The sequence below is a fragment of the Hyalella azteca genome, unplaced genomic scaffold (assembly GCF_000764305.2).
Source record: "Hyalella azteca isolate HAZT.00-mixed unplaced genomic scaffold, Hazt_2.0.2 contig2429, whole genome shotgun sequence".
Taxonomy (NCBI): Eukaryota; Metazoa; Arthropoda; class Malacostraca; order Amphipoda; family Hyalellidae; genus Hyalella; species Hyalella azteca.
In genome coordinates this window covers 30,420-46,190 of record NW_025932704.1, presented here as the reverse complement: position 1 = coordinate 46,190, position 15,771 = coordinate 30,420, and the positions used below count along the sequence as shown (strand labels likewise).

At 38.9% G+C, this 15,771-nt stretch overlaps 1 protein-coding gene across 3 annotated transcripts in view; it reads left to right on the top strand.

Moving 5' to 3' along the window:
- Nucleotides 1–6,492, top strand: part of LOC108669352 (RNA 3'-terminal phosphate cyclase) — a 7,348-nt gene extending 856 nt beyond the window's left edge. Inside the window, exons 1-9 of one of the 3 annotated variants that reach the window (XM_018156662.2) lie at nucleotides 185–451; nucleotides 1,323–1,379; nucleotides 1,973–2,090; nucleotides 2,613–2,739; nucleotides 3,099–3,375; nucleotides 3,813–3,994; nucleotides 4,411–4,582; nucleotides 5,195–5,299; nucleotides 5,798–6,492. In XM_018156662.2, coding sequence (XP_018012151.1) covers nucleotides 449–451; nucleotides 1,323–1,379; nucleotides 1,973–2,090; nucleotides 2,613–2,739; nucleotides 3,099–3,375; nucleotides 3,813–3,994; nucleotides 4,411–4,582; nucleotides 5,195–5,299; nucleotides 5,798–5,875 — 1,119 coding nt within the window. In that variant the 5' untranslated portion in view covers nucleotides 185–448 and the 3' untranslated portion in view covers nucleotides 5,876–6,492. Of the gene's footprint in view, nucleotides 1–184; nucleotides 452–471; nucleotides 650–1,322; nucleotides 1,380–1,972; nucleotides 2,091–2,612; nucleotides 2,740–3,098; nucleotides 3,376–3,812; nucleotides 3,995–4,410; nucleotides 4,583–5,194; nucleotides 5,300–5,797 lie in introns of those variants that run through there. The other 2 variants (XM_018156664.2, XM_018156663.2) reach the window with 2 other exon arrangements.
- The last annotated feature ends 9,279 nt before the right edge of the window (nucleotides 6,493–15,771 follow it).

Sequence of the window (15,771 nt, the reverse complement as noted above, 5' to 3'; positions counted from 1 at the left end):
ACAAACGACACGCGACTCCTACTGGGACTATCAGGTCCCGGTTCTCCTGGCGGGACTTGCAAGTCGTTCCCCTAATTTCTATTTTTTTCATCAAAAACAGTCTTCCAAATACATTTATTTGTTATATTTCGTTAAAATATAAATTTTTACACAAAATTAAACAAAAAGTAAGGAAATCCATGTTGAATATAAACAGTTATGATGGAATATTCTGAGAGAAAAAGGAAACTTACTGTCATTCTCAGCCGGCTGATGCAATTGCCTTAGAAATCTCACTGGGTGAGCCGGTTGCCAATTAGTAATTTTCTCGAGGTGTATAAACGAACGTAGAAGTCCCGTTAGGTGCCTGGACCTAAAATTCCTTGTTGTATGTATTTTAGAGCGTGAAACTTGAGGCGGGACTTGTGAGTCCCGTCAGTGGGGAAAGGGTTAAATATGTCCGAGACGTATGGTTAGTTTTCACCGTAGACTGCGCACAGGCATACGGTACACAAATGTCTTAATAAGTTAGACCATCACTATACATAGTACACTATACAACTGCAACGAATATTGTTAACCTTTCTAGTGATTCCACTCGTCTGCTTGTCTCGCTTCAGTCTTCTCTCCTGATGGGAGAAAATCTATCTAAAATACTTAGGTAATATAGGTAAGGTAAATATAAAATATTTAAATATAAGTAAATAATACTTTACTTAGGTAAATAATCTATCACAAAAATACTTAGGTATAATACTTGTCAGAACTACAATTGATACGGTTTAATTGCCACATAGGCTACACATAGTAAGTAACAATGATGTTTAAATTTCAAAAGAGAGTTCCTGGTCCTTTGGTCCAGTTTATTTGATGAAATATTTTGTGTATACCTTGAGACTGGCAGGGGGCCAGTGGCAATATATATAGGTAAGTAAAGTGGCTACGGTACTTAATAATAATATTAGCGGTTTCCTTTCAGCGTTTATTAGGCTGTAGGCCTGTCGCTGATTCTTAAACATCGCAGAACATTCACAGCATTTTGCGGTCTGCCGGTCGGCGGTCTTGAACTTGCAACTTACTGCTACAATTCTGCTGTGCTTAACCGCCAGCGCCCGGCCTCTGGCCGATTCTGACCACAAACTGGCGCACAGAGCTGGGATCAAACCCACGCCTCTCTGCTCCAATCTTAGTACTCTGAACTTTAACCACTGGGCCACCCTGCCCTTTAACCACTGGGCCACCGCGCCACCCTGTCCAGTCATTTACTTGAAAGGCATTGGCATTATACTGTGTTATGAATAATGCTTGTAAACTTGTGATTGTTTCTTATGTCTCATTTCTAGGTATCAAAAATGGATCAGCGTACACTGCGTACTATTGATGGCAGCTTGTTGGAAGGGGTGAGATTTGAGAATTTATACCATTATTTAATTATTGATGAAATAATTAATTGTTAACACTTAACATTTAACAATGATATTAAAATCTATCAAAATTGTTATAAGGTTATAATAATCATATTTTTTTGTTAAATAGTTTACTTTTTATCTCAAATATTGAAATATAGTCAACTTTTTCTACAAAAACCATTCTCTTGGTCTTGGGTAGATGGAATCATCAAAAGAACTTGCTAGATATCAGATAGGCCTATGCATTTAAAATTAAAGTCTCGAAATTGAGCTTGAGCTGCATAACATTCTACAGGTAGGTAGTAAGCCAATGTGCAGCATACAGCACTCAGCAGTAGCAGCATGATATAGATTGGCATAATAACTCTTTCAATTTATCAGGAAAGTGAATGGCTCAGTACAGTATAAATATTTCCTGACCAAACCATTGATGTGTGTCCACATGGTCACAAATTTATTGATTGGCACCATTTATATTGTTTCATCATGCTTTATGTTTTTCCATTCAAATAATATAGATAAAACACTATCCAGTATGGTTTAAAAAAGTAAATAATTGATAATTTTACATCTTTTTATTTCAGGGGGGTCAAGTGCTGAGAGTTGCTGCAGCTTGTGCTGTAATTATGCAACATCCTGTTACAATTAACAAGATTCGGGCTAGACGTTCTGCTCCTGGTCTTAAGTCTCAGCATTTAAAAGGTTTGTCTTATTCTAGAAGGTATACCGTACCCATCCAACCTTATGAATTTTTTTAAAGCCACAGTCTGTCAAAATTTTCATAATAGTTCCACATCTGGGTCATATTCTATCTAGTATCTACACATCTCCAGGCCTAACTATGAGTGACCTGAGTCTATTCAGGAAGTGTGATTGATCAGATCAAACATATGTTCAATATATTTATCATTATTTATCATTCATTTATACCTACTACCCATACTCAATTGTTATGTTTAATTCAAGAGTTATTTTAATCAATCTAAATGCAGATTTGAAATCATCTCCTGACCTGAAGAGTGGTACATAAATGTTTAAATTATTGATCAATTCATCATCAATACAGAATATATATATGAATTTTTTTTACGAGGTGATTTTTCCATGGTTAATAATTGTAAAGCAGTCCCTGACATTTTCTAACTGATGATCAATAGAGACAGTAGTTTGGAAATGTGTGTTTGTTTTCAGTCCATCATTTGTTAACAAATTCTTTTGTTCAAGGCTTGGAGGTGCTATGTTTGATCTGCCAAGGGAAGCTTGCTGGAGGCTCCTTGAACTCAGCAGAAGTTACTGTAACACCAGGTCCAATTAATGCTGGTCACTTTGAAGCTGACATACAAACTGCTGGGTATGATGGAGTTATGCTGCTTCACAGGAAATACCTGAAGATTTGTGAATAATTTTCAAAAATTAATTTTGATATTGCAATTATGTGAACAAATACCTTAGTTTTGTTTGCATTATGAGACTGAATTTTTGTTCATCAACTTTATAATCTAACTTAAACTGAAGATTCACAATTTCAGCATTTTATTTAATTCATTAACATATAATTTCAGTAGGAAAAAATTGTTAAATAGTTTGGTACTGGCATCAAAGTTATAGCAAATGATCTTATCATTGCCTAGCATTCTTTGTATGCCAACTCAAATTTGCTGGGAATTTGTAGATTTATGATGCTGAATCTGCCTTCATTTTTCCAACCAGGAGCGTGATGTTGATCATCCAGTTGGTGCTGCCATGCTGTTTGTATGCACCAGGTCCCACGTCACTGAGCCTCAGAGGCGGCACTGACACTGACATGGCTCCTCCAGTGGATTATACAAAAAATGTTTTTGCTCCGATTGCATCTAAGTTTGGAGTTGACATGTCCATTGATGTTACACGACGGGGTTTCTTCCCTCGAGGAGGCGGAGAAATTCAAGCCACCATCAAAAATATACCTGGTAGTTTAACTGCAGTGAATCTATTGGAATTCGGCAAGGTTAGTGGTGCTCAAACTAAAGGTATTATGCATATGTGAAAATTAGGCCCCTGTAGTTAATGATCTAATTAGGTTCAAATGTTGGCAATATTTTCCTAAAATTTGATGGACATTTTCACAATATTTCATTTTATTTCAAAATTAGTGCTCCTAAATTAAAAAGAATAAAATTTTTATTTACGTCATGGGAGGTTCAGAATGAAAATTATAAATTAATTGAAATTTCTTATAGAACAATTGCTCGTATTGTGGTAATCCCCATCTGAAATGCTCACATTGAAATCACCTTGTTTAACATGAAAAAGAAAGATACTTTTGTCCTTTCAGAAATATTGCTGTTTGATTAGCATGAATGCGTTCTATTTGAAGAACCCAGTTTACATATCATCAATATTACAGTGCATAAAGGAATAAATTATAGAAAATGTGTGTTCCAGGTTTTGAAGGTTGAGGGGGTGTGCGTGATTGCTGATTTGCCAGACCATCTCGCCGACACCGCCATTGACGCCGCACGGGCGACCTTACAACGAGGCTTGCCTGGCGCTGCTGATGTGCATATCAACATCAAGAAGGAGGTCACCTCTTACCCTAACGCTGTAGGCAAAGGCTTTGGTATTGTGTGAGTATTCAATGATACAATTACTTTGTGTCACCACACTACCTATTATTTTGGTAGTGTGATGTATTGCACACAATTTTTCTTGCCGTTGCGATGTATGATGTGTCGATCTAAGCTGTGCTGTTGTGCACCAAGTTTAGCATGATGACTTTGGAATATGTAGAATTGTAATATCCTTGCGTATAGAAGAATTTCAATTACCCACTACAAGGGGCATATTATAAGCACAGACATTTTTAGATTAACTGAAGCATTTGTTTCTGTTGTGGAGTTGAAATGCAAAGCATATAATTAAAAAGATTCAAAACACTTACTAATAACTTTTGATATAGACTATTTACTATTGATATGGATTACTGATCAGTAATAATCAATTCTTCGTGATATAAATGATCTGTGAATACATCCATGAGCAGTTTGTGGCTCCGCACCAGCACAGACGTTGTGTTGGGAGCGACTTGCATTTCAAAGGCAGGCAAAAGAGGCGAGAGGGGCACGCCAGCAGATGTAGTTGGTGTTGAAGCCGCCCAAGCCCTCATAGAAGACTGTAAGCTGGGCGCGTGTGTGGACCGGCATATGCAGGATCAGGTGAGCAATCCTGGGAGACAGTAAATGGAGGTTCTGTGTGGTTCGTCCGCAGTATCACACCACCGTCAGCACACATTCTATCGACTCGTCATCTTGTCACTTTCTTCTTACTGCAAAAAGCTATAAATATGAATTGCATTATCCAACAAAATAAGGGTTTGCTCTATAAACTTATGATGAGTTTTGGACACTTAGAGGAGTTATGTCCGCGACTACTTTGTAGCGCTTAAATTGGATTATTTCCTTATGCCACAAAATGCATTCGGGCTTCTTTTCTCTGGGTCAGGTACAGTTCCCTGTAGCCTACATGCATGACACATTATACAACTTACCCACGTTCGCTGTTTGTTTTTCTGATGCTGAAACCGCTCCCGAGTCCCTGAGGTCGTATTATTAAAAATAGTTGACAGTTCATAATTCCGTCAGTCAATCACTGACTGTTTTTCAACCTAAACCCACCAATAACAGACAAGAAATGGCCACTTCATGTAATTAGACTGACACGTGTACTCTAAACAATTTCGGTTAGTACGTTTCCTGGATGATAGCCATGTAGACTACCTGCTGTATCACATGCAGGAATTCTAAATAATTATAATACTTCATGGACAGATGATCCTGCTGATGGGGCTGGCGGCGGGCAAGTCGAGCGTCGTGTGTGGGCCTCTCACCCAACACACCCTCACAGCCATTGAGATCATGCAGCAGAGCACCCCCGTGAGAAATATTCTTAAATGCTCATAGGTCCTCAATGTTATACTTACCTTATTGTTACGACAGCCTTATACACTTGCCTTATTGTTACAACTGCTTTTTAGGCTTATTTGAACTTCAATTTAACCATAATGTGGTTAAAGTTCAGAGTACCAAGATTGACGCACCAGAGAGGCGCGGGTTCGATCCCAGCTCTGTGCGTAAGTTTCTGGTCAGAATCGGCGAGGAGGCCGGGCGGTTAAGCACAGCAGAATTGTAGCAGTGAGTTGCGAGTTCGAGACCGCAAAATGCTGTGAATGTTCTGCGATGTTAAGAATCGGCGACTGGTCTACGGCCTACTAAACGCTTAAACCGCTATTTCTATTTATATTATTTCAGTAAACATATTTATCTAGCTTGCTAGTATGAAATCCCTCAGTTACAGAAACTTTGGCAATATGTGTTATCATCACTGATAATCTAACGTGTTTCTGTTGTTGATTAGGCGTAATTTGTGTGCAGGTAAAGTTTACCGTCGACAAGATGAACGACAGCCTCTTCAAAATTTCATGCGACGGTATTGGCATGAAGAGAAGCTAATTCCCTGCTTCACGATTATAAATTCTGTGATTTGTTATCTTAATAATAAATTTTTGTTTATTTATTTCTAGCTACACATCAACTCTGTTATTTAATTTCCAAAGTTACAACTAGATGGGTAGCCACCGGCATTTCTAACTCTTATTTTGCAACGGTTCGATATTGTAATGTCTTATTTTTTTGTGTAGTACTTGGCATACATAGTTTATAAATTGGTAAAAAAATTAATAAATTTATAAATTATTAATACAAAGAAATAATTAAATAATTGGAAAATGAATAATTTTCAGTGCACCGTAATTTACATACGGTATCTTTCAATACCTGCCTTAAGTATCGCTAGTTTATAGATGGGAAAAACTACCTGATAACGATTCTGGTTCAAATATGATGCTCTTTACGTAAATGGTTTATGTTGTTTTCATTCATGGAAATAAAATCCAAATATATACTGGATTGAATACCTGTCTGACGGGACAAAGTTATTTCCTTCAAATTCTTCTTTGTCGGTCAACATTCCGGCCTGCAATTAAACATTCAGAATCTCTCTCGATGCTAGTCAATCTAATCGAGATTTTGGCCTTTCTTCTTTTACGTGCAAGTTCGCTAGGAGTGATTTTCTAAATAAACTCTCTTTTTCACGTCCGTTGTTTTATTTTCTTGCTGTTGAGTAATTACAGTCAATCTCTTTTGTGAGTTTCACTTCGATTTGTGCGTTTGAAACAAATTTGGGCATAGCATGTGGTTGGTACGTGTGTCTTTACTGGATTCTGTATACGATTGTCCTTCGAGACCTACTCGCATAGACTGTTTCGCTTTTACGGTCATGACTGATGAGAAATTTGTCTGTTGTTGAAATATTTTTAGTGAAATATTGAATTTACTGAGGTTATTATCCTTACTATCTCCATCGCGAATTTTTTTAAGGACTTTGCAGCTAAAAGGGAAATAAAAATATCATATTTAAGTATTCCTAAGAAAGAAGTTAAACGCATATGCGAGATGACAGGCAATGAAAAATATGCAATCCACATGATACATCTTGTACAGGATACACCTCGTTAGCCAGTCTAATTAATCGCTGCACCTGCTCAAGCATATAGCAGCCAATGTTCCTCAGTGGTCGTTAGCGCGCCGTCGTCCACTGAAAGTGAATGCCTGGCGATCCAGCCGCATTTTTGCGATGCACGGAACGTCTTTTTGCGTTTCACGAAGCGTTTTTTGGGTCGTCGGCTGCATTTTATCGACGATGACGGCTGATCGTAAAGTAGGTGCTGATCAGATGGCATCTAAAGCAGTGCTGGATTTACGTAGGCTAAGTGGCTGTCTTTGTAGTAAATAATTGAAAAAGCTAATGGCCGCGGAAGAGGTCAGTATAGCTACAAATATTTTCATGAAGCACCATAAAAAAATTTTGGTCCTTTCAAAGAATTATTGGAGTATTTTTCGATGGATTAAGTTTATATACGTATAACATGCAGGTATCATTTTTCTTGCCTTCAATTGCATGGGATTCAATCTAGAAGTATAAATGAAACGCTAGACTATTATTAATTGGGAGATTGTGAAAGTTAATCAACAATGAAATTAATAGACGCACTCACACATTTTTTTGCCGGGTCTGAATGAAAAAATTCGACTCGACGCCTGCAGTTGGAATATCAAGTACCGTTATTGGGCCAAGAATAGCGTTACGGTAACCATCACAACCATCGTATGGCATCATTAATTCATAATTAAACTGGTGCAGCAGCTCGGTGTCCTTGACCGTGAAAGCGTCCAGCAGCAGCTCTGCCATCCAGCAGCTGCTCTGCCATCCAGCAGCAGCTCTGCCATCCAGCAGCTGCTCTGCCATCCAGCAGCAGCTCTGCCATCCANTACGTTAATGCGGTCAGTGTTTAATTTAATTACTGAATTAACAGGTACCTAACGACTTAGTTCGATGCCATTGAACTGCAATTTCAATATTTTATTAATATAAAGACTTTGTTTCAAATTGATCTATATGCAATTTCGCGGATTTGTCAGGGTGTCTGGCCCTAAGGCGCGAGGTCTGTTGGCATGTTTATCGGCGTCACATGGTTGCAGGTTCGAAACCCGCTGAAAGCTGTGAAAAATTCTGTGAAATCTAGGTTCGGGTTAAGTCTGGACACGGCCTAACCTTCACTTCTGAATGTACTTAATTGTACTATCTTCTAGTATATCATATTATATTTTAATGCCACTATATCATTTGGTTTGATTTTGATATTATATAATAAAATAAATAATGACGGACGGGTTAATTCACAATGTGGATATTATGAAGTCTATGGCCTTAGCATTACTTCACTTCATGAATAATATTATCTTCGCTTTTGATACGAATATCGTATACCTTATGTGGTTGTTAGGCAGGTTGTTTTTTGTCCTCGCTTGTCTCATAATATTAACTGTACCAAATTTAAATGTTTCCTATTATAATGCAGGCACAACTTATTCATATTTGTAGGTATATCTCTAATGCGAAGAATTTCAAGAAAAAATATTTTCCCATTTCCTAGGCAATAAGGAAAATTAAGCCAATATGGTATTTCAGGCATAGCGTCTTATAAATTAAGTATGATATTTATTTCAAATTGTTATATACTTTCAGAAACCAAACAGCGCTTATTTTTGAAAATAATATTCCCACAAAAGATTGAAGCTTTCTTGACGGCGAGATTCCCCTTTCGTTTTCCGTAAGCGATTGCCGAGGCAGGAAGGTTGTTGGGTAAGACACCCAGGGGACATCCCGTGATTTGAAAACATGCACGACGATCGGCGCCGATCATGTCGAAACAATGCATGATTTGCCGCTACGCAGTGACGCAAGTTACGCAACTACGCCGACATTACGCCTGCGCCGCACGTTTTGATGTCTAAGTTCAAGTAACATCAATTACCTCACATTGCTGTACAACAAAAGTATATATGTGTATGCTTCAATATATGAATAATACGAGACATTTTCTAATAGAGTCGATTATTTGGCACATAGCTCACATAGTTATATTGATTTCTATGCCATGTAATAACATGGATTAAAGTTACTTCAATCAAACTTAACAATGCAATTTTTAACAAAATTTAAAATTTTACTTTCACTCAAATTACTCAATTATTAATGCACATACGTCCAGTCTACATTGTAATTTAAAATCAAATATCTTAAATGTTTTGCATGTACCGAATTTAAATTTATATGAATAAAAATTTTATAAGCATGAGATTAATATATGGATCAAAGAATTAGTATAATTCATTAGGACCTAGCAATTTACGCTGTCAGTCGTTAATTCAACTGACAAGAAAAGAGAAAAAAATCAAGTCACAGCTCACTCAACGCATATCCAGAATCTTATGGATTATCTGTTCACAAAAATGTATACAATAATTATAGTAGAATGAATTGTCACTTGATCTTTGGCTGGTCCCTCGATATTTTCCCACAACGCACAAACTTTCAAGAAAAACTAAACAAATTTAAAAACTTTGTCGAAAACTCGTTAAATTCTCCACAGCTGTGCATGCCCAGTGCCGGTTGTTGCTTAGGCAGTTACGAAAGACGTTCACATAGGAAAAATTAATGTTGTATGTTGTAAAAGTTTGCCGCGCTGGGTGGACGCCACGACAGATCTTGCAATCGCGTATATGCTTGCGATACCGACGACTCTAATACTGGCGACTCAAGCGTGACCGCTTGTAAAGAATTATTGCATGATTGCATTTCTTGACCTAAGGCAATAATCTTGGATATTTTTCTGGTCATCGTAAGTTGCTCGATACTAGGAAATGTTTTTCCACGTCAGCATAAATTAATCATGTCTTCAAACATAAATGATGATCAAGTCATTAAGCGTAAATAGTGATTGGCAAATGGTTCAACAATGTTGACATTTTAAAGTGTTTAACATATACCTTTCAAACCGAATAAGTTGTCTTAAAAATGTCCAACCAAAAATTTTGACTTGGCTAACTCTAACTTTTGTGTTGTGAATCACGAATCGCATTACTTATTATATCTTGCGAATAAGAGCGGAGTACCTATACGTACATGCCTATTATTTTCGGAAGATGATGTGCACATATTTGAGTACCGAGAAACAGTTGATCCAATAAATTTACCGTCACTTAGTTTCCTGCGCAAAATCGTAAACAAACTTGAATAAAGTTCCCGAGTTAGGTTCAAGGTCTCCACATGTGCATCGTGAGTGATCAAGAAACAAAATACTTTCTATGTGTCTCAAGAGGCGACATCATATCGACGTTGGTCCGTGACGACCGCTTGTCTCGCGACGAAATGCACAAAAGAAAAGTCTTTAAAGGACCTCAGACAATACACGACGACAGTGAAACGGGTCGCACTTATTATCATGGGGATCTTGAACACAATATAGAAAGTTTACGGAGCGCTGCAATCTGCCGACACGAGTAGTGGGTAGAACGTACGTCTGGCGCTGCGTGGGAATTTTGTGGCATTGTTCGATACCATTGACGAATGCGTGAGGGCTCTTCCATGCGCCGTGCCTACGCGCACGCGCTGGTAAAATAACGCTGCTACTCCGATGACGCGTGTGCTACGCGGGCATTGCTGCTGTAACGCGATGGATGTACTATTTGACGATGCGTGTGCTACGTGGGCATTGCTGCTGTAATGCAATGTTTCACGTGCCGGCACTACTTAGTCTGCAATTTGCAGATGTCTTTCATGCTGATAATACTCAGTCTGCACTTGTTTCCCACGCCAGCACCACTTGGTCTGCAGCTGTTTCCGATGCCGTCACTAATTAGTCTGCAGCTGTTTCTTGTGTCGGCACCTCTTAGTCTGCAGCTGTTTCCCATGCCGGCACTAATCAGTCTGCAGCTGTTTCTTGTGTCGGCACCTCTTGGTCTGCAGCTGTTTCCGATGCCGGCACTAATTAGTCTGCAGCTGTTTCTTGTGTCGGCACCTCTTGGTCTGCAGCTTTTTTCCTAGGTCGAGAGTAAAGAGATTAAAGATTCGGCTCCAACTGTAGTTTGCGCGCACATAATATGAAAATATGCTCGTATCGCGTGTACTCAATAAGAAGATGAAGCTCAATGCTTGCTCCATGCTTCGATACCGGAGCTCGATGTCTTAATGCCTGAGCTCGAAGCCTTTATGCCTGAGCTCGAAGCCTTGATGCCCGAGCTCGAAGCCTTGATGCCTGAGCTCGAAGCCTTGATGCCTGAGCTCGAAGCCTTGATGCCCGAGCTCGAAGCCTTGATGCCTGAACTCGAAGCCTTGAATGGCAGCTTTCACTTTCGTAATGGTCACTCGACGCTAACAGTCTGCTCATCTTCAGCCCTTTCTTTTTGACCAAGCTGTTGCTGCTGCTCTGAGGCTGAAATATCAAAAATACATCATGATGGCTTTTCAAGTTAAACCCACCAATCACTGACGACTAATCGGCCGCTTCGTGCACTTTAACCGTAACTTGTATAAATGCAAGTTTTGATCGAAAGCCCCAGAAGTAAATGTAGGTCCCCACGTCTGCGTGGGGACCTCATTGAAGTATACAAATATACTCATGGCTTATACAAGGTCCCAGAAGGATTACTAGAATTTGAAACAAGAACCAACACCAGGGGCCACGGCTATAAACTAAAAAAACAGCGTTGGAACACATCCATGCGACAACATTTCTTCTCGCTTCGAGTCACCGACATGTGGAACAGCCTCCCTGATAGCATCGTTGAAGCTCCGAGTATGAACATCTTCAAAAACAGACTAGACGAAGCTATGCAGGAGCATATGTTCAGTCTTAAAATGCCTAGCAAATTACGGAGCAGGCAATAAGTCCAGCAGCTATCTCAATCAATCGTCAGTTATGGAAAGATCGGGTTAAAAAGGCCGGATCCCTTGTGAATCAAGTCACGAAAAGTTCAAGAATCGGCAACAGGCCATGGGCCTATGTCTTCAACGCCGACACTTCTATTCTATTCTATTCTATAAAACCCTATACTATCATTAGGAAAGTGTACGAATCCAATAAAACATCATGGGGGCAGAAACAGAAATAGCTGTGATCGTGCTAGCACACTGGAAGGGATTTCAGACTGCGCTGACAGGCAAACGTCTCTGTCTGCATTGAAAACGTTTTTGTATACAGGCTTGTGTATATTCAAGCCTGTATATACAGGTTAAGAACCTGTATTCGGAGGAGCGTCTGTGATCACTGGTGAAGTTCTTACAGTCTCAACCAGTGGGAGTGAATGAGAGCGTATGAGTGCGTACGAGATCGTGAATGAATACGTATGGACTCGTGAATGAATGCGTATGAAACTCGTCCACGAATACGTATGGGACTCGTAAACGAATACGTATGGAACCGGCGAATGAATGCGTATGGAACTCGTGCAAATCGGAATCGAATTCATATAAGTCGAATGGGACGTAACGAAAATAATGTCAGTCAATAACATCGTTGTTTCAGTATACCGTCTATACGGTTGGACGTGCACATGCGCAACAGAAGCCACGTAGAATTATGCGCCTTGTAACACGACGCCCTGAAGGCCGTAGCAGCACGCATTATCAAGAACAATATGAAGCTTCCCTCTAGTTACGGCGTGAGAAGTTCTTCAGAACATCGCTCACGGCGATTCATGGCCTTCGTCGGGTCAAGAGCATTCATGTGACATGAGATATTGCAGTGACTAATATGCCTGGAAACCCATTTGAATGATGTTTTCGAAGCCACGTGTATATTAATAAAGGGAATAAATTTATGTGACTGAAAATTATGCATGTGAATGAATGAACTAAAATTTGATTTCGTAGCTATATATGATTAATGTTGACGCATTAATCATATATATTGATCATTGTAACAGACTGTGATAAAGTAAACGGAATTTAAATCAGTAAAGTTGAAGTGAGTCGTTGATTGACTCAATAGCATCCTGAAAACCCGTGTCAGTATACATTTTATACCCATTGCTTGCATAGATCAAATTCTCTTCCTAAAACCTTGGGTCGTCATACTCTGTCCCGCTATTTTTTATGGCAGTATTTCAGATTCCCACATTTCAAACAATAATATTCCAGATTTACTAATTTTACATAGTATTATTTAAGACTCAACATTTGATAAGGCATTATTACATGTTCATACATTTCTCATGGCAACCGTAAAACAACGGTTGGACCGGTTTTCGTCCTTGGACCAACTGGTCCAACGACTTGGACCAGCTTTCGCGCCTGTACTCCTCGTGATACAAATAGTCACATATTAAATACATTAAATATATCTCATTATTACCTTTGTAGGTTATCTTATGGTACTTCAGGAGCCATCAACAAAATTTTTCTAATGTAAGACTTTTTTGGGTGTAGGTGTTTTATAGCTCATAGTCTTTTCTTGGATGTCAAAACGGTCTTAAGTTACTTCGTCAATAATACAAGTCACCCCCGTTTCACGGAATATAAGAAATTTATTGCATACATTCGCTAATTTTGTATCAAAATCATGGTTAATTGATTTAGTCGCCTGTTCTGAATTGAATTCCATGCAATTATCATGCTGTTTATTTATATATGTATCTGGGCAGGGTGGCCCAGTGGTTACAGTTCAGAGTACCAAGATTGGAGCAGAGAGGCGCGGGTTCGAACCCAGCTCTGTGCGCCAGTCTCTGGTAAGAATCGGCACGGAGGCCGGGCGGTTAAGCACATCAGAACTGTAGCAGTGAGTTGGTAGTTCGAGACCGCAAAATGCTGTGAATTTTCTGCGATGTTAAGAATCGGCGACAGGCCTACGGCCTAATAAACGCTGAAACCGCTATTATTATTATTTGATGTTAGGCGTTGCGATGTATTTTTGAATGTTAAATAGCGTTCGAAACAAAATTTATGCCTTTTTTACAAGTGAATACAAGGAATCCAAAAAAGGCATATTGCTAGTAAAATAATATACGTTTAAAAAACTTTTTATAAACAACACTTCTAAAGAATCCAGTGTCTCAAATGTTAGAGATGTACAATGAATTTCTCATTTTATTTTCGAATATTAAAAAAATTAATTTTTCATTTTTTTAATATATAAAATTTTTTTCCAAAATTATTTGTTCTGTCAATCGATTCATGCATTGCCTCCGACTTCACACAAGTGTGCAAAATTTCATATCAATTGGACAGGTAAAAGTGTGTCAAATATAAGTTATAAGATTTGTAGCTGACAATATTATTTTTTCGATTTTTCTAATATTAAAAAAAATTGATTTTTAAAATCATTTATTTTGTCATTTGATTCTTGAATTGTTCCCAACTTTACGCAAGTGTGCAAAATTTCAGATCGATAGGATAAGTATAAGTGTGTTAAATTTAGATTGTAAGATTTGTAGCAGACAGACAGGCAAGAAGTGAAGTTAAAGAGAAGTGTTGTAATAATAATTAATATCAAGCGAAAATATTTTCATGGTAGGCTTCTATTTTAATGCATTTTTGAATATATCATTTTTTATTTTTTAAATGAATGATGATAAATGATCACCAAAGAAATTATGTTGCCTTTATGCTTTAATTCGAAGCAGGAAATGATAATAAAGCGAGGGATCCCGTTGCGCTTTGCGCGCGTCTTCTGCCCGAGCATTTAACGCGACGTCGTCTGGACTGCAGGCAGAAGCGCCCCTAAGGCGGATGTGTCTTAAGCTATCAAGGCCGGCTCCATGGAGCACGCAGCACTATAAGGTTGTCTCCATGGAGCACGAAGCGCTATAAGGTTGTCTCCATGGAGCACGTAGCGTTATAAGATTGTCTCCATGGAGCACGCAGCGCTATAAGGTTGGTTCCATGGAACAAGTAGCGCTATAAGGTTGTCTCCACGGAGCACACAGCGTTATAAGGTCATCTCCATGGAGCACGCATAGCCCTCCATGGAGTACGTAGCGCTCAAGGTCGTCACATGGAGCACGCAGCGCCATAACAGTTGTGTATAATAAATATTTTCAGCGACGCACTAATAAGAGTATATGGACCATTTTATGCCATAACTTATCTAATTTTGGATTTATATTTTCTACGTGCATGTCTGCCTCGCTTTATTTTCAAATTTGCATGAATCTTGACGAAGAAAAGTCCGTCGTAACGCAAAGCCGAGATTTTAGCTTCCTGGTATCCCGAAATAGAATTCCTAGCGAAAAGGTAACATTTATTGAAGCTGAGGAATATTCCAATAATGGATTCCTCGCGGGGAATACCATACACCTCTGCGAGGAATATCACCGAGCAGCGAGCAAAGGGCGGACCGGGGGCGAGCTCCCGCAACTCCGGCCTTCAGATGAGCCCTGAACCGAACCCTGGACCTGCCTCGCTTATAGGGGCTTCTTGAACCCTGAACCTTTACCATGACATGCCGTACCATGAGATATGAGATGCCGTACCATGAGATGCCGTACCATGACGTACCATGAGATGCTGTACCATGGCATGCCGTACCATAATGTACCGTGACATGCTAAACAATGACACTGCAATAATTCCTCTTCTCACGGTTTTATTCTTTTATCGTCGTGGACCAAGACTAGCGAAGCATGAACTTTTTTCCAGTGTTCACGCTGTTTTTCAAATGTATTATTTACCAAACTGAGCAAAGAGTACGAAACTATAATCGGTGATACACATTATTTATATAATTTAATATAAATAAAAAATATCATGGGTTTTGCTAAAGATTAGTCCTTGCATTAGGGCAAGGGTAAGAATAATTATCTTCTTCTCTATTAACCCTAGTACTGTCTCTTATACACATCTAGATGTGTATAAGAGACAGCATGTTGGGTGGTATGGTTAGATATGTTAATTGTGTGATATGGTGGGACGGTCGGACATGTTGGACGACATGCTTGTTTACCGATAC